We start from the raw sequence: 27486 nt of genomic DNA, 5'->3' as shown, positions 1-27486 counted from the left end.
GGCCCACAAAGCTGTGTCGAACATGCCCTTACCTTAGAAATGTCCTAGGCTTACCCATAGCCTTCTGTTTTCTGAAACTCCATGTATCCATCCAGGGGTCTCTTAAAGGACCTATTGTTTCCGCCTCCACCACTGCTGCCGGCAGCCCATTTCACACACTCACCACTCTGTGCGTAAAAAAAACTTGCGCCTGGCATCTCCTCTGTACCTACTTCCAAGCACCTTAAAACTGTGCCCTCTCGTGCTAGCCATTTCAGCCCTCAGGAAAAAGCCTCTGACCATCCACATGATCAATGCCTCTCATCATCTTATACTCCTCTATCAGGTCACCTCTCATCCTCCATTGCTCCAAGGAGAAAAGGCCAAGTTCACTCAACCTATTCTCATAAGGCATGCTCCCCAATTCAGGCAACATCCTTGTAAATCTCCTCTGCACCCTTTCTATGGTTTCCATGTCCTTCCTGTAGTGAAGTGACCAGAACTGAGCATAGTACTCCAAGTGGGGTCTGACCAGGGTCCTATATAGCTGCAACATTACCTCTCAGCTCCTAAACTCAATCCTATGATTGATGAAGGCCAATGCACTGTATGCTTTCTTAACCACAGAGTCAGCCTGCGCAGCAGCTTTGAGTGTCCTATGGACTCGGATCCCAAGATCCCTCTGATCCTCCACACTGCCAAGAGTCTTACCATTAATGCTATATTCTGCCATCATATTTGACCTATCAAAATGAACCACCTCACACTTATCTGGGTTGAACTTCATCTGCCACTTCTCAGCCCAGTTTTGCATCCTATCAATGTCCCACTGTAACCTCTGACAGCCCTCCAGACTATCCACAACACCCCCAACCTTTGTGTCATCAGCAAATTTACTAACCCATCCACACTTCCTCATCCAGATAATTTATAAAAATCACAAAGAGTAGGGGTCCCAGCACAGATCCCTGAGGCACACCACTGTCACCGACCGCCATGCAGAATATGACCCGTCTACAACTACTCTTTGCCTTCTGTGGGCAAGCCAGTTCTGGATCCACAAAGCAATGTCCCCTTGGATACCATGCCTCCTTACTTTCTCAATAAACCTTGCATGGGGTACCTTATCAAATGCCTTGCTGAAATCCATATACACTACATCTACCTTCATCAATGTGTTTAGTCACATCCTCAAAAAATTCCATCAGGCTCCATAAGGCACGACCTGCCTTTGACAAAGCCATGCTGACTATTCCTAATCATATTATGCCTCTCCAAATTTTCATAAATCCTGCCTCTCAGGATCTTTTCCATCAATTTACCAACCACTGAAGTAAGGCTCACTGGACTATAATTTCTTGGGCTATCCCTACTCCCTTTCTTGAATAAGGGAACAACTTCCGCATCCCTCTAATCCTCTGGAACTCTCCCGTCCTCATTGATGATGCAAAGATCATTACCAGAGGCTCAGCAATCTCCTCCCTCGCTTCCCATGGTAGCCTGGCGTACATCCCATCCGGTCTGTCCCAGTGACTTATCCAACTTGATGTTTTCCAAAAGCTCCAGCACACCCTCTTCCTTAATATCTACATGCTCAAGTTTTTCAGTCTGCTGCGTCACCCCTACAATCGCCAAGCTCCTTTTCTGTAGTGAATACTGAAGCAAAGTACTCATTAAGTACCTCTGCCATCTCCTCCAGTTCCATACACACCTTTCCACTGTCACAGTTGATTGGTCCTATTCTCTCATGTCTTATCCTCTTGCTTTTCACATACTTGTAGAATGCCTTGGGGTTTTCCTTAATCCAGTCTGCCAAGGCCTTCTCATACCCCTTCTGGCTCTCTTAATTTTATTTTTAAGCTCCTTCCTGCTAGCCTTATAATCTTCTAGATCTCTATCATTACCTAGTTTTTTGAACCTTTTGTAAGCTCTTTTCATCTTGACTAAATTTACAACAGCCTTTGTACACCACAGTTCCTGTACCCTACCATCCTTTCCCTGTCTCATTGGAACGTATCTACGCAGAACCCCACGCAAATATCCCCTGAACATTTGCCACATTTCTTCCGTACGTTTCCCTGAGAACATCTGTTTCCAATTTATGCTTCCAAGTTCCTGCCTGATAGCCTCATATTTCCCCTTCAATTAAACGTTTCCCTAACTTGTCTGTTCCTATCCCCCTCCAATGCTATGGTAAAGGAGATAGAATTGTGATCACTATCTTGTTACGTACCCCATAACGGGTTAAAGAAACAGCAGAAATGGAAAAAACACCCGGAGTCTGGTATTGCTGTTAACTAAAGCTAATTTATTAGTAACTACGCAATATAATAATATAAGAATCAGATAAACAGGTTAGCAGAGATGATGCCTATATATGGGTGTGGAAATATAAACCCCAAACTACTTCAAGCTTAGGTGGTAAGGGATACAGTCTTACAATGGAATGTAAGGTAGTTCAGTTCAATGCTCAGTTTAATTAATGAGAGAGATTTGTAATCCAAAAGGCGTATGTTGTGAGAAGGCAATTATGTCGATATTCCACAGATTCCACGACAACAATACAAGATAACAATAGTAGTAGATTTTATCTCCGAAGTTATTCCACTCCACACACGAAATATCACTGACAGTGATCTTCAACGAATATCCTTTCAACACACATGGTACCACACCCGAATTCAGCTACGGGACATCTCAAAGTGGTGGCCACAGGATACTCCAACAGAATCCACGTATGAATTATCACCAACAGTAGCTTATCACAAAGGGGACCCTCTTCAAGGGAACCACCATCCAAGCAAATGGTCAACACACCAGTAGATTCCACAAGGTTACCCCAAATACACAACGTGATAGCCACTTATCCAGTTCCATGACATACGAAATAACTCCAACAGTGATTTGCCACAGGAGTGCCTTTCTTCAGTGAACTACCACACCCAGACAAAGGGTAACACACACGTGGTATTCGCAGAGGTACTCCCCTCACCAGAGAACCCACTCCTGTGGATTAACTACATGACAGTCACACCTTCATATTCAAATGGAACTCAAACTCTTCCTCATGGGCTACTTAGAGAGAGAGGCCAAACAGTGATCTCTTTGTCACTAGGTTTCTTCTGTTTCAAAGCTCTCTCTCCTCTCTTCTCTTCCTGCAGACTTGTTCTAGTTGCAGAAAACTTGTGAGAGTCATCTATCAATACTCAGGATCGATCTCAACTCAGCCGTTCCAGGCTACTGAAGGTTTAGACCAGGACCTCACTCACTGGTGTCTTTCATTGATTGAATCCATCTTGACTCTGACTGTGTGTTTCTCTGTGTCTGTAACTGTCCTTGTAAAAAGTAAACACGCTGCAGAGAAACCATAACACGAGCTGGTCACCGTAGCAACCAAGCAATTCTGCAGACAGTAGAAATTCACACAGAGTCCAAAAGTCAGTCTCAGTTCTCTCTCTCTCTCCTTAAAGTTGACAGTCCACAAAAAAATATGAACCCTAGGGGTACATAACAATTTCCAAAATGTAGTCTCATCTAACCTCAATGGGAAAAGGCCTGCTGGTTTTTAACCCTATTTATACCCCTTATTGTTCTTTATAACTCTAATAAATCTCCCCTCATTCTCCTATACTCCAGGGAATAAAGTCCTAACCTATTGAACCTTTCCCTATAACTCAGGTCCTCAAATACTGGCAACGACCTTGTAAATTTCTCTGTACTCTTTTGAATAGTATTTACATCTTTCCTGTAGGTAGGTGACCAAAACTGGACACAATTCCAGATTAGGCCTCACCAATGTCTTATCCAATTTCAACAAAGCATTCCATCTCCTGTACTCAGTTTATTTATGAATCTAGCAGTGATTTTGGTGAGAAATAGATATAACAGTTTACAGTTCAGGAAAATTGATGAAAGCCTAAACCAAAAAATGCTGAAGATGTAAAATAATTATCTCTGAGTCATGGAATTGACAGGTTGATCTTACTGATGCAATGAATTATTAATCAGGATACTCTGTGTCTCACAGATTAGTTAAAACAGCTTCATTATTAACTTTGTGGCACTGTTGATAAGATTGCTGCCTCTCAGTACAAGATACCTGGTCCAATTCTGGTCCAGAGTGCTGTTTGTTTGTGATTGCATCCTCCAAATCTTCATTTTCGTTGTAACATTCAAGTTGATTGTCGATACCTTCAAATTCCGTGTTCCTAACGTGTTGAGGTAGTGAAATCATTTCATTTTCATTCCCGGCTGTTTCTGAATGCTTGAAACCATGGTGAGTACCACTCAAGGACAAAGAATGGAATTTGTGCTTGGGCCAGAGGAAGTGAGTGGGTTTCTAGATGTACGGTTTTATGTTCACCATGCCAGTGAAGATGTTGGTCAGGTTCTGAAACTTGAATAGGGAGCTATGTGCCATTTTCACCTGCTGTCTTTCAACAATTGTGTTGAGAAAAAGAGTGTGTAGTCTGATTAAACATCACTGTTCTGACTGTAAAATCACTAATCTTTTTATGTTCCCTAGCCCCGGCCGTAGCTCCAAAAGTGATGATCAACAAAACCACTGGAGATTCAGTGCAGATCAAGTGGAAAAGCATTCCTTTGGAGAAGCAACGCGGGTTCATTGAGGGGTTCAAGATTTATTACAGTAAATTCGGCAATAGCTCAACAGCAAACAAGCCAGCAAATTTGGGTAAATGTACAAGAACTGATCTTCAAAGGTTTCTCTCACATTTTCCATTTGGAGCCACGTATTTGTTTTCTCAGCCTCTGACCAGATTGTACATCTCACTCATTCTAGGCAGCAGTGACCACATGCCACTTTATGTTTGGTTTGAATTCTGTTGCTCTGGTGGTTTGAAAGGAGTCAATTTGGTAGTTCGGCTGCACATGAAACTGAATCATAGTCATAGAACACTACAGCACAGAAACAGATCCTTCGACCCATCTAGTCCATGCCAAACTATATACATACTGAACCTTTGAACCTATGACCTCTATTTCTAGTCTCAGTGTAGAATCGTGGAATTATACAGCATATAATCAGAATCAGGTTTATTATCTCCGGTATGTGGGTGAAATTTGTTAACTTAGAAGCAGTTCAAAGCAATATATAATACAGAAGAGAAAAAAAATAATAATACTAAATAAGTAAATCAATAACAGTATACGTATATTGATAGATTAAAAAACGTGCAAAAAACAGAAAAATACTGTATATTTAAAAAAGTGAGGTAGTGTCCAGGGATTCAATGTCCATTTAGGAATCGGATGGCAGAGGGGAAGAAGCTGTTCCTGAATCGCTGAGTGTGTGCCTTCAGGCTTCTGTATCTCCTACCTGACGGTAACAGTGAGAAAAGGGCATGCCCTGGGTGCTGGAGGTCCTTAATAATGGACACTGCCTTTCTGAGACAATGCTCCCTGAAGATGTCCTGGGTACTTGTAGGGTAGTACCCAAGATGGAGCTGACTAGATCTACAACCCACTCCACTGCAGCTTCTTTTGGTCCTGTGCAGTAGCCCCTCCATACCAGACAGTGATGCAGCCTGTCAGAATGCTCTCCACGGTACATCTATAGAGGCTTTTGAGTGTATTTGTTGACATGCCAAATCTCTTCAAATGACGTATAGCCACTGTCTTGACTTCTTGCCACGACTGTGCTGCAGCACACAGCTCGAACCACATCATCAAGTTCACCGATGACACGACCGTGGTGGGTCTCATCAGCATACAGAGAGGAGGTGCAGCAGCTAACAGACTGGTGCAGAGCCAACAACCTGTCTCTGAATGTGAACAAAACAAAAGAGATGGTTGTTGACTTCAAGAGGACACGGAGCAACCGCTCTCTGCTGAACATCGACGACTCCTCTGTAGAGGTCGTTAAGAGCACCAAATTTCTTGGTGTTTACCTGGTGGAGAATCTCACCTGGTCCCTCAACACCAGCTCCATAGCAAAGAAAGCCCAGCAGCGTCTCTACTTTCTGCGAAGGCTGAAAAAAGTCCATCTCCCACCCCCACCATCCTCACCACATTCTACAGAGGTTGTATTGAGAGCATCCTGAGCAGCTGCATCACTGCCTGGTTTGGAAATTGTACCATCTTAGATGGTAAGACCCTGCAGCAGATAGTGAGGTCAGTTGAGAAGATCATCGGGGTCTCCCTTCCCGCCATCACAGACATTTATACCACACGCTGCATCCGTAAAGCAAACAGCATTATGAAGGACCCCACGCACCCCTCATACAAACTCTTCTCCCTCCTGCCATCTGGCAAAAGGCACCGAAGCATTCGGGCTGTCACAACCAGACTATGTAACAGTTTCTTCCCACAAGCCATCAAACTCCTCAATACCCAGAGCCTGGCTTGACAACAGCCTACTGCCCTCTACTGTGCCTATTGTCTTGTTTATTATTTTTATTATTTATTGTAGTGCCTGCACTGTTTTGTGCACTTCATGCAGTCCTGGATAGGTCTGTAGTCTAGTGTAGTTTTTGTGTTTTTTTTCTTACGTAGTTCAGTGTAGTTTTTGTATTGTTTCATGTAGCAGCATGGTCCTGGAAAACGTTGTCTCGTTTTTACTGTATTCTGTACCAGCAGTTATGGTTGAAATGACAATAAGAAGTGACTTGACTTGACTTCATAACTGCATCAATATGTTGGGAACAGGTTAGATCCTCAGATCTTGACACCCAGGAACTTGAAACTGCTCACCCTCTCCACTTCTGATCCCTCTGTGAGGATTGGTATGTGTTCCTTCGTCTTGTCCTTCCTGAAGTCCACAATCAGCTCTTTCGTCTTACTGACGTTGAGTGCCTGATTGTTACTACGACACCACTCCACTAGTTGGCATACCTCACTCCTGTACGCCCTCTCATCACCACCTGAGATTCCACCAACAATGGTTGTATCATCAGTAAATTTATAGATGGCATTTGAGCTATGCCTAGCCACACAGTCGTGGGTATAGAGAGAGTAGAGCACACACCACTGAGGTGTGCCAGTGTTGATCATCAGCGAGGAGGAGATGTTATCACCAATCTGCACAGATTGTGGTCTTCCTGTTAGGAAGTTGAGGATCCAATTGCAGATGGAGGTACAGAGGCCCAGATTCTGTAACTTCTCAATCAGGATTGTGGGAATGATGGTATTAAATGCAGAGCTATAGTCAATGAACAGCATTCTGACATAGGAGTTTGTATTGTCCAGGTGGTCTAAGGCCGTGTGAAGAGCCATTGAGATTGCATCTGTCATTGACTATTGTGGCGATAGGCAAATTGCAATAGGTCCAGGTCCTTGCTGAGGCAGGAGTTCAGTCTAGTCATGATCAACCTCTCAAAGCATTTCATCACTGTTGATGTCAGTGCTACCGGGCGATAGTCATTAAGGCAGCTTACATTATTCTTCTTTGGCACTGGTATAATTTTTGCCTTTTTGAAGCAAGTGGGAACTTCCGCCCGTAGCAGTGAGAGGTTGAAAATGTCCCTGAATACTCCCGCTGGTTGGTAGGCACAGGTTTTCAGAGCCTTACCAGGCACTCCAACGGGACCTTCCGCCTTGGGAAGGTTCTCTCTCTTTAAAGACAGCCTCACATCGGCCTCTGAGACAGAGATCACAGGGTCATCAGGTGCAGCAGGGATCTTCACAGTTGTAGTTCTGTTCTCCCTTTCAAAGCAGGCGATGAGTTCATCTGGTAGTGAAGCATTGCTGCCGTTCATAAAAAGGCCTTTCAACCCACCATGTATGTGCTAACCATCATGCCTTTTCTATGTCAGTCCCAGTATGCCGTGCTCATTCAAGTACCTGCCCAGATGCTCTTTACTGTTCCTGCTTCCACCACCACCCCTGGCAGCTCATTCTAGGTATGAGCTACACTGTGAGAAACACTTGCCCCTCCCTCTCATCTTAAATCTCTGCCCTCTACCATGGGTGATCTACCCTTTCAGTGTGATACCAGTCCAGCCAGTTTAGTTCAGTGCCAGCAAGTTTGTAGGGAAAGTGGGCAACTTAAATTTAATCAACAGGGAAAATAAAGTAAACGGTAGGTTTAGGAAGCTGAAATTGGACAGATCCATAGAACCATAGAAACTACAGCACAGAAGCAGGCCTTTTGGCCCTTCTTGGCTGTGCCGAACCATTTTCTGCCTAGTCCCACTGACCTGCACACGAACCATATCCCTCCATACACCTCCCATCCATGTATCTGTCCAATTTATTCTTAAATGTTACAAAAGAACCCGCATTTACCACCTCGTCTGGCAGCTCATTCCATACTCCCACCACTCTCTGTGTGAAGAAGCCCCCTCTAATGTTCCCTTTAAACTTCTCCCCCCTCACCCTTAACCCATGTCCTCTGGTTTTTTTCTCCCCTTGCCTCAGTGGAAAAAGCCTGCTTGCATTCACTCTATCTATACCCATCATAATTTTATATATCTCTATCAAATCTCCCCTCATTCTTCTACGCTCCAGGGAATAAAGTCCTAACCTATTCAACCTTTCTCTGTAACTGAGTTTCTCAAGTCCCGGCAACATCCTTGTAAACCTTCTCTGCACTCTTTCAACCTTATTTATATCCTTCCTGTAATTTGGTGACCAAAACTGAACACAATACTCCAGATTCGGCCTCACCAATGCCTTATACAACCTCATCATAACATTCCAGCTCTTATACTCAATACTTCGATTAATAAAGGCCAATGTACCAAAAGCTCTCTTTACGACCCTATCTACCTGTGACGCCACTTTTAGGGAATTTTGTATCTGTATTCCCAGATCCCTCTGTTCCACTGCACTCCTCAGTGCCTTATATGCATGTTCTACCTTGGTTTGTCCTTCCAACGTGCAATACCTCACACTTGTCAGTATTAAGCTCCATCTGCCATTTTTCAGCCCATTTTTCCAGCTGGTCCAAGTCCCTCTGCAGGCTCTGAAAACCTTCCTCACTGTCTACTACACCTCTAATCTTTGTATCATCAGCAAACATGCTGATCCAATTTACCACATTATCATCCAGATCATTGATATAGATGACAAATAACAATGGACCCAGCACTGATCCCTGTGGCACAGCACTAGTCACAGGCCTCCACTCAGAGAAGCAATTTTCTACCACCACTCTCTGGCTTCTTCCATCCAGCCAATGTCCAATCCAATTTACCACCTCTCCATGTATACCTAGCGACTGAATTTTCCTCACTAACCTCCCATGCGGGACCTTGTCAAAGGCCTTACTGAAGTCCATGTAGACAATATCCACTGCCTTCCCTTCATCCACTTTCCTGGTAACCTCCTCGAAAAACTCCAACAGATTGGTCAAATATGACCTACCACGCACAAAGCCATGTTGACTCTCCCTAATAAGCCCCTGTCTATCCAAATGCTTGTAGATTCTGTCTCTTAGTACTCCCTCCAATAACTTACCTACTACTGACGTTAAACTCACCGGCCTATAATTTCCTGGATTACTTTTTGATCCTTTTATTAAACAATGGAACAACATGAGCCACTCTCCAATCCTCCGGCACTTCACCCATAGACAGCGACATTTTAAATATTTCTGCCAGGGCCCCCGCAATTTCAACACTAGTCTCCTTCAAGGTCCGAGGGAACACTCTGTCAGGTCCCGGGGATTTATCCACTTTAATTTTCCTCAAGACAGCAAGCACCTCCTCCTTTTCAATCTGTACAGTTTCCATGGTCTCACTACTTGATTCCATCAATTCCATAGATTTCATGCCAGCTTCCTTAGTAAATACAGACGCAAAAAACCTATTAAGATCTCCCCCATTTCCTTTGGTTCCGCACAAAGCCGACCACTCTGATCTTCAAGAGGACCAATTTTATCCCTTACAATCCTTTTGCTCTTAATATACTTGTAAAAGCTCTTTGGATTATCCTTCACTTTGACTGCCAAGGCAACCTCATGTCTTCTTTTGAGGTATTTTTTTTAAAGGAAGCAGGAGAACACTTAAACAGTGAATGAGGAATCTTCATTTAAACTAATGAGTGCAGAGGAGATTTACTTGAATGTTGCCTGGACTTAAGGGACTGAATTGTGGAGTGAAGTTGAACAGGGGGTTTGGGTAGCAGGCAGTGTAAGGCTATTACAGTGCCAGTGACCCGGGTTTAATTCCGCCACTGTCTGGAATGTTCTCCCTGTGACTGTGTGGCCTCCCACATTCCAAAGACATACAGATTTTATATATAAAAAAAAGATTAGCTTTATTTGTACATCAAAACATAGTGAAATGTGTTATTAGTGTCAACGACCAACATAGTCCGAGGCTGTGCTGGGGACAGCCCGCAACTGTCGCCAGGCTTCTATTACTGATGTAGCACACCCAAAAGTTACTAACCCGTACGTCTTTTAAACATGGGAGACAACCAGAACACTCAGAGGAAACTTGCACAGTCGTGGGGAGAATGTTCAAATTGTTGTCAGGAATTAGACCTGGGTTGCTGATGCTGTAAAGCGTTACGCTAAGTGTTACACTTCTGCGTAAGTGGTCACTTTGAGTGGCATGGGCTCGTTGACTAGAAAAGCCTGTTACCGTGATTTATCTCCAAATAAATACAAAATAAAACCAGATTCAGTAGCCAACTTTGAAAGGGAAGTGGGTGGAGGAATCTTCAGGTCAGTGGGGAAATGAAATAAGTGGAAAACTCTCTCAGAAAAGCTGGTTTATCAGTCTGCTGCGCTCCAGGCCCAGCGGTCTGACCTTATGTTTCTGTCACTGCCACAGGCAATGAGTCGGCTAATGTCGTCCTTCATCCTGACAAGCGGGCATTCAAGATCTTAGGCCTTGAACCAGGAACCACATACAAAATTGGAGTAAGAGCATTTACCAAAGGAGGGGACAGTCCCAGCGATGCAGTCACCGTAACCACGCCAAACAGCCGTAAGTCCACAGCAAACAGTCAAGGTTTGGGAGCCTGCTAGGGCTGTGTTGTTGGGTCCAGTGTTTCTTTGATGTGATTTGTGCTTTGTGGATCATTAAGGACCTTTGAGCCTGCTCTACCATCAGTAACATAGGAACAGAATTAGGCCATTCGAGTGTGCTACATCATTCCATCATGGCTGATTTAATTTCCCCTCTGCTTTAAGTATACTCGTGGCCACAGAGCACAACAATAAGTTTTCTGGACCTGACGTCTCCAACCCAAAGTCAATGGGAAGGGGATGAAGATTTATTTAACTACTCATCACAATGTTCAAATTTTGCGGACATTAAATTACTTTTGTTGAAGGCAGCCATCTGGTCATTTTCCTCTACATCGATATTTTCTAATTGGGGTTGTCTACCAATAGAAGACAACATTGTACATTTGTAAATGCCACACCCGAAACAGAAATATAACATTGGTTGCACAGAATTCTAGTTCTTTGGCATTTCTTAATGCATGATCGTATATAATATCCAATCCTAGAGGATACAGCTAAATGCAAAGATAAAATTACATTTTTTTGCTTAATATTTTCTGTCTGGGAAACCAGTAGTCCCACTGTCATTGGCCATATCAAATCTGAAGAAACTGTGTGGACCCGGCCTCTATTCACTAGACGAAAACTTACGAAATGCATTCATTAGCCATTTTTTCAGTACCTCCTATACCTAATAAAGTGGCCGCTGAGTGTAAGTATGTTCATTGTGGAAGACACTGGCTGTACGCCTGATGTTGTAGTGTGTGAAGGAAGAGAAGTGGGTGCACTTTTACAAGAGAGAAGGTGCTCAAAAAGCTGAAAGGCCTAAAGGTACATAATTCCGGACCAGATGAACTGCACCCTAGGGTTCTGAAAGAGACAGTGTTAGAGATTGTGGTGGCATTAGAAATGATCTTTCAAAAATCATTGGACTCTGGCATGGTACCAGTGGACTGGAAAATTGCAAATATTACTCCACTTTTTAAGAAAGGGGGAAGGCATCAGAAAGGACAGACCAGTTAGCTTTGCCCAGTGGTTGGGAAGATGTTAGAGTCAGAGGTGATGGAGTATTTGGTGACACAGGACAAGTTAGTACAAAGACACCATGGTTTCCTTCAGGGAAAATCCTGCCTGACAAAATCTGATGGAATTCTTTGAGGAGATTACAAGTAGGATAGATAAAGGGGATGCAGTGGATGTTGTATATTTGGACTTTCAGAAGGCCTTTGATAAGGTGCCACAAGGCTTACCAAGTTAAGAGCCCATGGTATTAACATGGTTAAGAGCATTGGCTGATTGGTAGGAAGCAGCGAGTAGGAATAAAAGGATCCTTTTCTGGTTGGCTCCCAGTAACTAGTGGTGTTCCGCAGGGATCGGTGTTGGGACCACTTTTTATGATGTATAAGAATGATTTAGATGATGGAATAGATGGCTTTATGCCAAATTTGCAGATGATACAAAGATTGGTGGAGGGGCAGTTAGTGTTGAGGAAACAGGTAGGATACAGAAGAACTTAGATTAGGAGAATGGGCAAGAAAGTGGCAAATGAAATACAATGTTGGAAAATGCATGGTCATGCACTTTGGTGGTAGAAATAAATGTGTGGACTATTTTCTAAATGGGAAGAAAATCTGGCAATCCGAGATGCAGATCGACTTGGGAGTCCCTGTGCAGAACACCCTGAAGGGTAACTTGCAGGTTGAGTCGGTGGTGAGGAAGGCAAATATCATGTTGGCATTCATTTCTAGAGGTCTAGAATACAAGAGCAGGGATGTGATGCTGAGGCTTTATAAGGTACTGGTGAGGCCTCACCTTGAGTATTGAGAAGTTTTGGGCCCCTCATCTTAGAAACTTATTTCCTGGCATAATTTACATATTACTATTTAATTATTTATGGTTTTATCACTAATTATTTGAGGTGCAACTGTAACAAAAACCAATTTCCCTCGGGATCAATAAAGTATGACTATGACTAAAAGATGTGCTGGCATTGGAGATGGTCCAGAGGACATTCACAAGGATGATTCCAGGAATGAAAGGGTTATCATGCAAAGAATGTTTGATGGCTCGGGGTCTGTACTCGCTGGAATTCAGGAGGATGAGGGGGGATCTCACTGAAACCTTTTGAATGTTGAAAGGCCTTGACAGAGTAGATGTGAAAAGGAAGTTTCCCATGGTGGGAGAGTCTGGGATTGAGGAGCATTTCATGGCTCTGGTCTTGTAATCGCTAGAGTTGAGAAGAATGGGTTGGGGGGGGGGTGGTGGTGGGTAGTGGAATCTCATTGAAGCCCATCCTATAGTGAGTGAGTCTAGGACCAGAGGGCACAGCCTTAGAATAGAGGAATAGAGATGAGGAGGAATATCTTTAGCCAGAGGGTGGCGAATCTATGCAGTTCATTGCCATAGACGACCATGGAAGCCAAAGGTGTTATGGTCCTGAGTTCGCAAACATGAGGAATTCTGCAGATGCTGGAAATTCAAGCAACACACATCAAAGTTGCTGGTGAATGCAGCAGGCCAGGCAGCATCTCTAGGAAGAGATACAGTCGACGTTTCAGGCCGAGACCCTTCGTCAGGACTAACTGAAGGAAGATTTGAAAATGGGAGAGGGAGGGGGAGATCTGAAATGATGGGAGAAGACAGGAGGGGGAGGGATGGAGCCAAGAGCTGGACAGGTGATTGGCAAAAGGGATATGAGAGGATCATGGGACAGCAGGCCCAGGGAGAAGGAAAGGGGGGGGGGGAAACGCAGGCTGGGAGATCGTTTTGCTGAACACCTATGCTCTGTCCGCCAGAGAAAGTAGGATCTCCCAGTGGCCACACATTTTAATTCCACGTCCCATTCCCATTCTGACATGTCTATCCACGGCCTCCTCTACTGTCAAGATGAAGCCACACTCAGGTTGGAGGAACAACACCTTATGTTCTGTTTGGGTAGTCTCCAACCTGATGGCATGAACATCGACTTCTCTAACTTCCGCTAATGCCCCACCTCCCCCTCGTACCCCATCTGTTACTTATTTATATACACACATTCTTTCTCTCTCTCTCTCCTTTTTCTCCCTCTGTCCCCCTGACTATACCCCTTGCCCATCTTCTGGGTTCCCCCCCTCCCCCTTTTCCTTCTCCCTGGGCCTCCTGTCCCATGATCCTCTCATATCCCTTTTGCCAATCACCTGTCCAGCTCTTGGCTCCATCCCTCCCCCTCCTGTCTTCTCCTATCATTTCAGATCTCCCCCTCCCCTTCCCACTTTCAAATCCCTTACTCACTCTTCCTTCAGTTAGTCCTGACGAAGGGTCTCGGCCTGAAATGTCGACTGTACCTCTTCCTAGAGATGCTGCCTGGCCTGCTGCGTTCACCATGGTCCTGAATAGTTCCTTTCCTACAGGAACCTGTAGTAATCATCACTGCTATTAATATATCTGCTGCTTCTTTTGCCATCAGCTATCGCCTTGATCCTCGGGATTATCTTGCCACTGATCGGATTTATAGTGCTTGCCGTTGTCCTCAGTATCTTCTTTTACCAAAAGCAAGAATGGTGAGTTCCTTTGTGATTCACTTCCTGAAGTGACTGTTATTTTATTGACACACTGTCTGCTCCTAATGAGTGCCAAATATTTAAGTTTGAGCTGCTCCTCTTTCCTGCATTTACGGGCATCTATTTTTCCCCCGTGCAGCGCTTGATCCAGCCCGTGTACACACAGAAACAGCCTCCATTGGCTCTTGCCAATCAAGATGGTAGACTGGGTGCAGTCTACCGTCACCGCAAAACTACAGGACAAAGAATCAGGCAGGAAAAATATCATTGCAAAGTCTGCCTTTTCCAAAAGCTCCATTCTGGAAAGCACTGTAGGGCTATTAAAACAGAAACTTCACACCATCTTAAAAAGTTTCTTCCCCAAATCAGTTAATCTTATTTACCATTCTAGTTCACCTCCCCCACCATCCCCTATTACCCACGCACTGTTAACAGTTTAAATTACTTCTTATAATGCTCTTTACGTTGTAAATACATGCTGATATTTATGAATATTTTATTCCCCATCTATCCTTTGAGCTGTAACTTGTTTTTATATTACTGTTTATAATTGTTGAATGTGTTTTTTGTATGTTGTGCCACCACGCCACAGCAAATTCCTAATACATGTAAATATTGTTGTTGAGTGGCTGGCCGACCTGGCTTGTTAGCTTGCAGATGTTTCGTTACCCAGCTAGACATCATCAGTGCAACTTCCAATGAAATGTTGGTGATCTACATTGTTTGTCTTTTATGTGTCCTGTGATTAAACACAGCACAGACAACAATTATCACCAATCGTGGATTACATAATTGGTAACCAATAGAAATGGCACACATGTGCGCACACGCACACCACCACTCCTCCCACAGGACACATAAAAGACAAATAATGTAGAATACCAACATTTCATTCGAAGTTGCACTGATGATGTTGCTAGCTGGTAACGAAACGTCTGCAAGCTAACAAGCCAGCTCGGTGAACCTCTCAACAATATCCTCAACCTGAGCTACAAATCTGTTACAGCACCTTAAACATGTAAATGTATATGGTGTATAGTTGTTCCTCGGTCCATGGTTCTTGTTGATCTGCTTGGGAGTAGCACACACTTGTTGGTATGATGGAATCTAACTACCGATTGTGTTCTGATGAAGTGTCTAGGTCCAAATCGTCAACACTCCATTCACTTCTATAGATGTTGCCCGACCTGCTGAGTTTCTCCAGCATTTTGTGTGTTACTCTGCATTTCCAGCAGCTGCTGAATCTCGTGTCTGTGCCACTGATTCCTGCCTCCTTAACATCTTTTCCAGGATCAAAGACACATTTTATCCTGATATTCCTGATCCAATGAACAGCAAAGTTATCCGGAATGGAAGCTTTCTTCAGGTACTGTGCTGTAGAGCATGGAGGGAATATTTTACTCCGTGTATTTCCCCCCACACTCCCCTGCATCTTCTTATTCTGGCACCTGCCCCTTTCTTTTCCAGTCCTGATGAAGGGTCTCAGGCTGAATATCAGTTGTTTATTCTCCTCCATTGACGCTGCCTGATCGACTGAGTTGCTCTAGCATTTTGTGCATGCGTTGCCTTGTTCACAGTGATGTAACTGAAGATAGAACAGTACAGACCCTTGTTGTACCAAATGTACTCTTAAGATCAATCCCTTCCCTCCTCCATTTTTCTATCATCCATATGCCTACCTAAGGTTTTCCTAAATATCCCTGATCTATCTATCTGCCTCTATAAGTACCCCAGCAGTGTGTTCCATGCACCCATCTGTATAATACAAAAACTTAGTTCTGACATCTCCCCCCTCCCTACACTCCTGTACTACTATTTCTTGCAGTGACGCTCCCTTGTATTATGGAAAAACGTACACGCGCGTGGGGAGAATACATTTGTGCTTGTTAGCATTAAAATGCATACTTGCAAAAGGTGCAAGATCCTTTATCTGAAGATTTGTTCATGTTACACAATTATTTGTTCATTAACTTTTGTATTTAATCAGGCGATGGATTATCAGTGAGTGGCATTTTAATGTAGGTAAAAATATGGATAAATTTGGATAAATATGGATAGCTTGTTTGTAACATATACATCAAAACATCGAACATTTGGTGAAATGTTTTGTTTATGTCAATGACCAACACAATCCGAGGATGTGCTTGGGGCAGCCTACAAATGTTGTCACGCTTCCATTGCCAACATAGCATGCCCACAGCTTACTAACCTGTACGTCTGATCTACACTAGAACCCACATTCAGTTCCAGAGGAAGCTCATTTGGCTATGGGGGAGAAGGTATGGGGACAGCGGCAGGAATTTAATGCAGATTGCTAATTACTACACTACTGTGCTGTCCTAACCCCAATGCAAGTGAGAATGATAAACTGATTTACCAGTAGCTCAGTAAGTGTGAATAACAGAGGCTAAAACAGATACTAGCTGACAAACACTCACATTCAAAGTGGAAAACATCCTCCGATTATTTTTCCTCCGTTTTCTTTCTAGGGAGTCAATTTATGTAAAACCCTGGAGCCGAAGGACTGCACACCCAATGAAGTGCAGGTTGTTGAAGGCAAACCAATCGAAGCAGACGGTAATACCTGCCTGAAGAGAGAACAGGATGAGGTCATATTGGAGGATAACTCTGAAAATGAGATTCAGGAACATGGCGTCCTGTCATACCAGCAAAGTAGCACATCGATGGAACTGTCAGGGGAGCCAAATCCAGCGTTCGAAGCGGCAGCCCCATTAATGCCGTGCGTTTACCCCAGTGAAGTAATGTACACCAGTATACGGGGCCCCACCCTGGTTCAACAGGAGACGGAAGGGGCAGATCAGATGGAGGATGATATGGACGTCATCGTCAAGTCGGGCTATCAGCCCCAGGTCCATTTAGCCACTAATCCTACGCTGCACAGGCAGCAACCTGACCTAACACTGCACGTCAATGGCTATCAGCCACAGATGCATAACAAACCCCGCACCCTTGATACCGGAGATTTGCCACCGTCAGAACCTGAATCTGTTGGCAGCCCGACCTCTATCAATTCCCAAGCTTTCTTGATTCCAGAGAATATGTTGGGGGATGAACTGAAACCCAACGGCAAAATGTGGTCTCTTCCCTTCTTCCATTCCTGAATGTCTTCAAGCTCCTACAGTTCCTCTGACCTCAGCTGGGGGAGGGAGTGGGGGGTGAGATGGGAACAGAGAGCCCCAGTTTTAAACCGTCACTGTTAATCTTTGCTCAGTGGGAATCTCCTCCGTCCCTCAGCAGTACAGAGTGAGAAAGTCCACGTTATGGCTGTTTTCCAAGGTTCCCAGGGGCCTGATGTAGATGGAGGAACAGCTTCCTTAGTGAGTCTCTGAACACAACCAGACTGAGGTTCTGTTAGTCATGTGGGTTAAATGACTTGCTCGTTTTCCAGTGTAGACACCAGCACGAGACTGCAGATGCTGGAACCTGGAATAAACACCAGAGACTCATCCATTTCCCCAATGCAGAGTTCCTCCAGTCTGTTGCTGCTGCTGCAATGTTCTGTTCAATGCTGTTAGATTGTAATCATATTTCTATATAACCTTTAGGAGATGTGCAGTGGTTTTGCCTGGTGAATGCAGCATTCTGAGGGATCGTTGTTCTGATTTATTTAGAGATACAGCATGGAACAAGCCCTTTGAGCCATGCCAACAACTGATTTAGCCCTAGCCCAATCACGGGATAATCTACAATGATCAATCAACCTACTTTGAAGTGGGGCGGGGGGGGAGACGTGCATTCCGTGGGGTGATGTTCAAACTCCTTACAGAAGATGCCGGGATTGAACTCCAAACTCGATGTCTTGAGCGGACAGTTATGCTACCTTGGTAATCTGAATGGTGTTTCCATTCACCTTCTGTGGGAGGTGTCAGATTGTCATTGGGAAGAGTAGGCCGTTTGGAATTAAACACAACAGGTTTCCTGCAATATTACAGCTCCAATCACCCCATGAAGTGCTAGCCAGCTTCAGTAGCCGAACTGATGTGTGTGACATGGAAAATTGAACTAAACTTTGCGACTCAACATTCACAGCCTCTATGTCCACCGAGCCCCATGTCACATCCAAAGGCAGCAGAAACCTCACACCCTCCGGGGAGGGAACTCACCCTTGAGTGTATAAATACTCTGGCTTGCAGCTGATTGTAGTGGAGATTGGGGGATCTGAACAGAATTGTTTGCCGACTGAGCTGATATGCAATCACCCTGGTCCTGCTTTTGTTCCATTTATCAAAAGTTGTGTGCTTCATGGTCAAGGCTTTGCTTCAGAGTGCAGTAAGATGATGCAAAGATCATCTGTAGCGAACTTAAATATCCTCTGCCTATGGCAACCATAAACAACTGTTTCAAACTCGAAAGGAGGCTGTGATCACTGGAATTGTTCACTCCGCACTTCCAATGGGAAGGACAGACTCTGACTTCCTCCTGGAAAAGTGGGAGGTGAACTTGAGTACTGTTCGTGCACTTGCTGACGCCTCTGATTTACTACAGACCAGCTCTGTGATACCAGATGCAGGAGCAGTGAGGGTGCAGAGTAACTGGGTAAAATATTCACAGTTCCAGAGAGTGGGATGTATCATTCCTCTGATGTACATCTGGAGTCGGTACGGATGTTTGCTGTAAATATGTAATGTCAGCTTGATTATTCAATTATCTTATAAATCACTGAATATAGTACTGCATATACCTAGATTTCCAATCAACAATAACCATTTGCCTTTTCTGCAGTGTCGAAAGTGCATGGTGAATGCAGACAGTGTGGAGAGTTACAGCTGTACTGAGTCTGTTATGTTAGCTGTTGCAACCAAAGGAGAGGCTTCTCTACCAGAGGGCCAGAAGAGCTCAGCATTTGTTATAGAGCACTATAGCAGACAGGCCCTTTAGCCCATTTAGTCTATTCTGTCTAGTCCCATCAACCCATACCCCTCCCCCTAAATCCATGTACTTATCCAAACTTCTCTTAAATGTTGCAATCAACCCCACAATCACCACTTCCTCTTGACAGCTCATCCACACTCTCACCACCCCAAGTGAAGCAGTTCCTCCTATGTTCCCCTTAAACACTTCACCTTTAGTTTAGTTTCTCTGAACCTATACCCATATCTAATCATCCCTCATTTCCTAACTGATTCACCCTTTCCTTATAACTCAGGTCCAATAGGCGTTCAGTATTGAGGGCAGATAAAAATTAAGTTTTTGATGCTCACTCATCAGCTGAGTAGATGCCCATGAGATCCATGAAAATTTTTATCCAAAATTGGCCAGAGGTAGAAAGGAATGTACACAATGAGCAGTGTGAAATTGAATGGTTGTCACGTCATGATTTAGACACGATTAGGTGAGCAGTGGACCATTAACAGATGGGCAGATTGGAATGCAGTGCTCAGCAGATAGGTAAAGAAATACACCAATGTAAAAGGTGGAAAGTTGTGGAGGAGAGGTGGCTTTCAGTGCATATTAACATGCAGAGTAAATGGTCGAAACATTTTCCCTTGGTAGCTGTATCACACAAGAGTTTTGTTAACAACTCAAGGATGTTCTGGGGGGCAGCCTGCGAGTGTCACCCCACATTCCAGTCCTACAATGTTCACCAGAAGGAGGTTTAAAGATCTGAGGAGTTGGTTTTTATTCCATGGAACATGGTTAATACTTGGAATGTAAATCTGATTCAGTGCTACATGTAGGCACTTGAATAGACAAATGTAGAATGCAGTCAAATGGCCATAGAGATTGGTGTGACCAAGGGGCACATTTTCTGTATATTCAGATGCTGGGAAGGTTTACTGTAGAGCTGTTCACCTTGGAGCAGAAGTACAGACATTTGCAGAGTGTACAGCATCACAACAGATTTACAAGAAGCTGTTCTCATCCTGGATGCCTGAAGTACCAAGCCACTTGTATATGTCTAAATTGCTCCTTGTGGTTGGTAAATCAGATGTTCACACTGATAGTAAATATACTCAGGGCTGCAGTGTTACCATTGTTTAATTACATCATCTGTCCATAAACTCAAGGATGTTCCTGTCAGTGAAGAGCTTTGGAATTGTAACTAGTTTGAATTTTTTTTTTCTAGAAATGAGTTCCAAACTTGCACCAATTTCCCTACTGCTGTTGCAGTGGGCATTAAACTTTAACTTTGCTGTTTTACATGAGCTGCAATTTGCTTATTATTGTTTACCCCTGAATTTACCTTTTAATAGACCCAAAGGAAGTCAACTTAGAGTTTGCTCCAAGATTGGGAATTCCCCTGCACTAGAGACATTCTCTGAGCTATCTGGGGAGGAGAGACCTTCAAAATGTGTTTTTTGTTTGTGACACTGATTTCATTACTGAACTCCAATCTCTGCAGTAGCTGTTTGAAGTAGTTTGTCCAGTTAATGTGAAACCCACTATTTTTGTTACTTTCCTGTTGAGTTAGGGAAGAAAAATTGTACAGCATTTACTTGATGACTTAACCATTTTACATAGGGAAGTTTTTTTTTTAAACCCACACTAAGCCAGATCTTTCAGTTGATTTGGAAGTTGTACGTAATTAAATATTACTATCAGGAATTTAATCAGATAGCTTTGTTTTAAAATAGATTTTATGTAGCACATTAATAAATCAGTTATTTTTTTACACATGGAAAAAATATAGGAGGCCTCAGGAGTCCAGAGTAATCTGGCAAATTCTGCCAGTCTGACCAGTTTCAAACAGATGTACCCAGGATGAAAATGTTATTCTATAATTCTATGTATAATATATTCAGTAGCAGTTAGCCTGTTGTATGAAGGCAAAGTACAGGGTTAGTGAATATCTATTCTGCTGCTAGTGCTCAGTCTAATAATGTCCAAGAGGCAAAGACTGACAAACTTAGCACCTTTATCTTGATTAATCTCTGTGTAAACGAAAACTGATATTTCTTCCCTCTGCTGAATGTGCAGCTTTTTGTACCTCAAATGGACTGTTTGAGGCCCCTTGACATTAGTTGCAAGGTATTTGAAGTGAGGAGTTATTGTCCTGAACTTATTACACTACAACTTAAATAATGTAACACTTACCTGTAACTGCTGGAATTTTCTTTTAAATAAAAGGTTTTAATTATTGCCATGATATGTATTCAGTGTGTTTAATACCACAGCCATTGTAAGTATAATTTAGAAAGCTGGACTTCTCATTCTGTGATAGTAATGGGTCTAAAAGTTCTTATAGATTGTCATAATACAACATGAAGACTGCTGTCTGATTAAGGAGGGCTGTGCAGAGGCTGGTTACCCCTTTCAATAGTTCTTACTGAATGACATAATAAAACAAGGACACAGTTTCTGGTATTTGTGGGAGTTCATGCTGCACACATTGTCCACATTCTCTCTGACATAGAAACATAGAAAATAGGTGCAGGAGTAGGCCCTTCGGTCCTTCGAGCCTGCACCGCCATTTATTATGATCATGGCTGATCATCCAACTCAGAACCCTGCCCCAGCCTTCCCTCCATACCCCCTGATCCCTGTAGCCACAAGGGCCATATCTAACTCCCTCTTAAATATAGCCAATGAACTGGCCTCAACTGTTTCCTGTGGCAGAGAATTCCACAGATTCACCACTCTCTGTGTGAAAAAGTTTTTCCTAATCTGGGTCCTAAAAGGCTTCCCCTTTATCCTCAAACTGGGACCCCTGTAATGGAAAGTATGAGCGAGCTAGATAAATATTATACACCACCTTTTCTGATAGGCACCGGCTTAGGGGATCAGAACATCAATCACACCAGCAGTACAAGTTGTTGAAGGTTCTCCCACACACAAACTGCAGATCTAGAATTTAACATACAAATCTCATGAAAAGATGACCCAACCTTTTCTGTTGATAATAAGCAAGTGCCACAGTCATCATGAGGTGGGAGGGAATATTTTCCTGGATTAAGTGTGTGTGGGAGCAATGATAGGACACGGGCTGCCATAAATTCAATATATTTGCTTTTATTGTTAATTAACAATGCATCCCTTTGATAAGTTCTTATGATTGGGGGTAAATGCCCAGAAACAGACTGTACACACTATACAAAGAAACCACAACGTGGCAACGCAAAGGAAACATTACTCTCCAAAGCCACTCTGCTTTATTTAAATTATACACAGCTTTATGAAATATTCTCTTATGGAAAATATAAATAATTTCTTATTTTTAATCAGACTATGTTACAGGTTTACATACAAATCAGGTAAATGTTCAGTGAGTGCTGGACACCAGAACATCCCAATAATGTAGCAGCTTATTACATCGAGACAAAACCAAACACATTCACAATGACCACCCTCCATGCTCTCACTCTCATTCAGACATTTGCCTTCAACTTCAACTCCTTCCCCTTCTAAATGCCTCAAAAGAGCAAACATGCTTGCTGGATTAAGGAACATCAGCTGTATTGTCCGTGCAATTTGAGATCAGTAATTCTTTTCAACCTAATTCTCCAGTCTTGGGAGGAAGCGCTTACGGGTTTGCGAGATGGAAAGAGTAACTGAGAGCACAAGATTCGAAGACTAAGCAGAAACAACAAAAGTACACACAGACTACAGGACAAAAGAGGGTTCCTGCACAATCTTACCAATAAGACCCGGGAGACAAGATGTGACAAAGATGATAAAGTTAAATGCTGCCTATCTTAAGGTGGTTTAAAAATCATCTGTCACTGAGGTGGTCACCACCACTGCTGACTGGTTTGACTGGTCAACTTTATTAGTGTTCTGTACAGTGCACTGTCAAGCCTCAATGGAATGGGGTGGCCAAGCAGATGGAAGACTTGGTACCCGTGGGCTGTAGGGGGAAGGGGTGAAGACTCCTTCAACTATCTTTCAGGGATTCCATAAGCAACTTCCTTCCCACAACTTGGGGGGGGGGGGGTGGTAATGGACCTTTTAAAATGAAATAGCACCTTGTCCTGAACCCATCCCTGAATTCTCTCTTCAGTACTGGTTGCTGTACGTCTGGGAGTGAAAACATTATAACCACTCAGAGTTCTGGTGAGATATAGACGTTTCTGCAGCTTCAAGTGACTGACACCAGAACCCCCATGTCATCTTCAGAATCAGATCCACGACACATGCATTCTCCCGAGTGCTGAGAACCTTTCGACAGAAAAGGCACTGCTGCAGCTTCCTGCATTAGACCTGGTGAGAGGCAGCCCACCTAGAGACACTAACACACAACTGACATGATCACCAGAACCCCGCATACGAGAGCCCCACTCACTCGACTTCACTTTGAGGTAGCACTGCAAAAGGAAGTGGCCAGCACAACTCAGTTAAGAGATCACTGCTGATAATTTGTACAAAATAGTCTAGCAAAATCCATGAACTCACTGCTCGCGAAAACATAATTTCTTCAATCTGAATTCAAAATCAAATTCTGCACACATGTAACCCATTTGTTTTCTCAGCTAAGGCCGCAGCAGTGGACGAACCCAGCCTCTGTGGGCGCTGAGAAACCTAGCATCACCAATCTCAAACTTCCATGGGCTGAATGTAAAGCCCACCTGTGCAACTTCTGGTTCACACACGCAGTCAACAATAAGCTGAGTGCCTTACATTACAACAAGGCTTTGTTACAGTGCTGGTACCTTATATTGTAATGCTACTCACTAATATTAGGCCATCACATTGCTGAGCATCAGATTCCAACTGAAACAGGCCTCAGCACACACCAAAGTTCCCTGGTACAGAGACATCAAGGGAGTTCAGCACTTGAATTGCTAATAGATCCAGCCCAAGAGGTCAAGGTACCAACTCATCCGTAAGTTGTGGAGTTGAGACGTTTAGTGGCACACGAGTGGAGGCTTTGCGTCATTTTGTTCACACACTCGTACCGTCCAGCTTCCCCATCGCCATGGCCAGGTTGCTACAGATCAATCCCTAGCTGGAGCCTGCCTGAGACTGAGGAACGGTTCATCTGCAGGGAGCATCCATACAGGCTGAAATACTGAGAAGATCCAGACTTGGTCAACTCAGAAATGTCTTGCAGTGTCACTGAGAGGCCGGCCTAACTCCTGTGTGTTTACTGAGCTATGTCCGACAGGAGCTTGTTCCATTCCTGCTCCTTACAGTGAGTTCTTTCCATGCAATATTGGCTTACAGAGGTGGGGGAAGGGAATCAGCTGAAGTGTGAATACAGTTAAACCGGGGCATATCAGGGGTCAGAGGACAGACGGAGTGGAGATGGGCATGAGACAGGTAGTGACTGGGAGAACAGCTGGCAATAATCTGCAACTGAGTCATTTGGACATGACACGATTTTCACCTTCAAAAACCATTAAGCGGAGGAGTGTCCTATGTATCTTAGGCTCTGGGGTTTGGGGCAAAGAAACATCCTAGGGACTGGGAACGAAGAGGTTCCTATGTGTCATGGGTGTGGAGCAAGAGGTTCCCACTCACCTTTGGAAAGTTGTGGGACAGAAGGAAGGAGGAAGATGTTTTAAATAGGACTGAATGGAGGGGCCAGTTTCCGTACTTTCAGTTACGGCCCATTCCTCTAATCCAGTGGTCGATATGCCAAGTGTGTCGTACAGGGAGATCGGTTTGTTCCTGGGTGGAAGCTGCCTTCACAATGAACCAATGATAGAAGGACAGTGCGAGATCTGCTTAGAGCAAGGGCAAGATGCTAGTTCAGCCCGAAGTATCTGGGCAGCACAGTACAGCTGCGATACGCAGGTCCTGTGAAGCAGGGTTATATCAGCTCAATCCTATTTAACCTCTGCTCATTCAACTAAACAGAAAATTATAGATCCTTTTCGAGAAACCGTAAAAAGTTTACAAAAGAAAAACACAGAAGTCCCACCTTGGTACAAGGGTGCTGAACAGACCGAGCACAGATTTGAATTAAACAAAGGCAGTGCTGGTGGAGTGAGGTGGCTTGGGATGAGGGTGTGTCTGTGCAATGGCATTCAGCAGCCAAATAGCGGAGATCTATTCGGTCAGGCAAAACACCCAGAACCAGGCAGTGCCTGATGCTGAGGACTGTGCCCCAGTTTTCTTCATACCCGCAGTAGTGTTGAGAATACTTTCTCGTTGAAGACAGGAAAGGGAAATAAATAAGAACATTCCAGACACTAGACCAGGGTCTGCCCGTATGGGACAGGTGTGAATGAAGCCAGACAGTAGACCAGGGTCTGGCTGTAGGGAGCAGATTAAATGAAGCCAGACACTAGACCAGGGTCTGCCCGTATGGGGCCGGTTTGAATGCTGAGTGGCTGTTCCAGCCTCACAAGAGGAAACGGTGAGTATGCCAGTACCAGTAGACCCTGGCTGGTGTTGGCTACGGGCCTGGTGAAGTGGTGACTGCTTCGGTGTGGGATCTGTCAGGATTCCAGGATGAGTTCCACTTCCACCTGCTTTGGTAACGTGAGAGTAGTGTCCGCTTCCTCGTACAGCTGTCAAACATCAGAAACACGGTCAGACACAATCGGAACGCCAGGGGGTGGAGAAGTTCAGGGTGGGGGGGGAGTTCAGGGGGAGGGGGAAGGTGGGGGGGAGTTCAGGGGAAGATGGTGGGGGAAAGGAGGGCGCAGAGACTTTGACAGAAGAGTGAACATATTTGAAAGTTTGAATTTGGAACAGCAATAGTCAACTTTGCCAGATGAAGACTGACAAGACCCCCTTACTTTAAAATAGTGATCCCACTGTCTGACAAGAAATTTCCACTCTGCACTACTCTTCTGGATCTTACATGCTACTATCAAGTCTCCTTTCTCCCCCAAACTCCAGTGGATACAAGTGTACCCTGTCCAATCTTTCCTCATGGGAGAAACCCTTCCACCAACCTCCTGATTCCATGTTTTACACTTGGAAACCTTCCCTATGCACGTGAACATTCAGCCAGAAAGAACAAGTCCAAGAGTGTACATAGTGCTCCAGATGTGGCCTTTCTAATACCTTGTGAACATGAAGCAACCCTCCCCACTTGTGCATTCAATAAGCAGTAACAATTCACACAAAACACTGGATGTTTGTCTTTTACTACACACCCAATGCTGGAGGTCAGGTCAGGCAGCATCTTCAAGATTGTTTAATGTCATTTCCAGTACACAAGTGTAAAGGAGAACAAAATGTTTGTTACTCCAGATCCAACACAAAAAAAAACACAATAAAGAACACAGTCATTAAAACAAACCCAATAAATATAAATGTATACGATAGCTTACATACATAGATCAATTGTATGTCCATAAAGTGATGCTAGGCACAGGAACATCTACATGAGGTGGCTCTGACAGGAAATGATAAATTAGTGGTGTTTGGGGGGTGGAGGTGTTGATCAGCTTTACTGCTGTCGGTGGACTGGGCCGCGTTCAAGGACTCATCTGTGGATCTGGATGAATACACCATGGTCCTCATGGACTTTGTAAAAACTGTTGTAGAAGAAAGTGTCCCCACAAAATCATCCCGTCTTCCCCAGCCAGAAGCCCCGAATGAATCATCAGATGGGCAATCTGCTGAGGGCCAGCTCAGAGGCATTCAGGTCTGGCGACCAAGTTACAAGAGGTCCATTTGCTATCTCTGGAAAGCCATCTCATGGGCGCAGTGGCTATTCCTGACTAAACTTGCATCAATGAATAATGCTCAATAGCTGTGCTAGGGTTTGAATGCTATCAGCTGAAGAGACATGGGTGAGAACAGGGCTTCGCTCCAAGATAAGCTCAACGCCTATGTTTGCTTTGACCATCAAAACATGGAGGAGCCATCACAAGCTTCTCAACTATCAGGGTCTTTGAACCAAATTCACTTGTCCCAGGCCCGCAAACTATGGACTCATTTTCAAGGCCTTGTCATCTCATGTTCTCGATATTTATTTATTATTTATTTTTGTCTTTGCAGAGTTTGTCATTTGTACACTGGTTGGTGCATTCACTGATTCTATTCTGGTTGTTATTCTATTAGGGGTTTATTGAGTATGCCCACAAGAAAATGAATCTCAGGGTTGTATATGGGGACATATAAATTCTTGGGGAAAATTGTGTACTCTGACTGTTGTACTCGGTCTGTTGGTTAGGAAGTTCAACACCCATT

General features: G+C 43.9%; 2 protein-coding genes across 5 annotated transcripts in view; one reads left to right on the top strand and one right to left on the bottom strand.

The window, feature by feature from the left end:
* Positions 1–21544, top strand: part of lifra (LIF receptor subunit alpha a) — a 196928-nt gene extending 175384 nt beyond the window's left edge. For all 3 annotated transcript variants that reach the window (XM_072257527.1, XM_072257528.1, XM_072257529.1), the window contains 5 exons: positions 4505–4672; positions 10719–10874; positions 14343–14436; positions 15727–15802; positions 16926–21544. In XM_072257527.1, the coding sequence (XP_072113628.1) occupies positions 4505–4672; positions 10719–10874; positions 14343–14436; positions 15727–15802; positions 16926–17558 (1127 nt within the window). In that variant the 3' untranslated portion in view covers positions 17559–21544. The remainder of the gene's footprint in view (positions 1–4504; positions 4673–10718; positions 10875–14342; positions 14437–15726; positions 15803–16925) is intronic.
* Positions 21545–22391: 847 nt separating this feature from the next.
* rictora (RPTOR independent companion of MTOR, complex 2 a) overlaps positions 22392–27486 on the bottom strand; it is a 212054-nt gene continuing 206959 nt past the window's right edge. For both annotated transcript variants that reach the window (XM_072257524.1, XM_072257526.1), the window contains exon 38: positions 22392–25850. In XM_072257524.1, the coding sequence (XP_072113625.1) occupies positions 25779–25850 (72 nt within the window). In that variant the 3' untranslated portion in view covers positions 22392–25778. The remainder of the gene's footprint in view (positions 25851–27486) is intronic.

Source organism: Mobula birostris, chromosome 5 (genome assembly GCF_030028105.1).
Source record: "Mobula birostris isolate sMobBir1 chromosome 5, sMobBir1.hap1, whole genome shotgun sequence".
NCBI classification, from domain to species: Eukaryota; Metazoa; Chordata; class Chondrichthyes; order Myliobatiformes; family Myliobatidae; genus Mobula; species Mobula birostris.
This window is presented reverse-complemented; position numbering and strand designations above follow the sequence as displayed.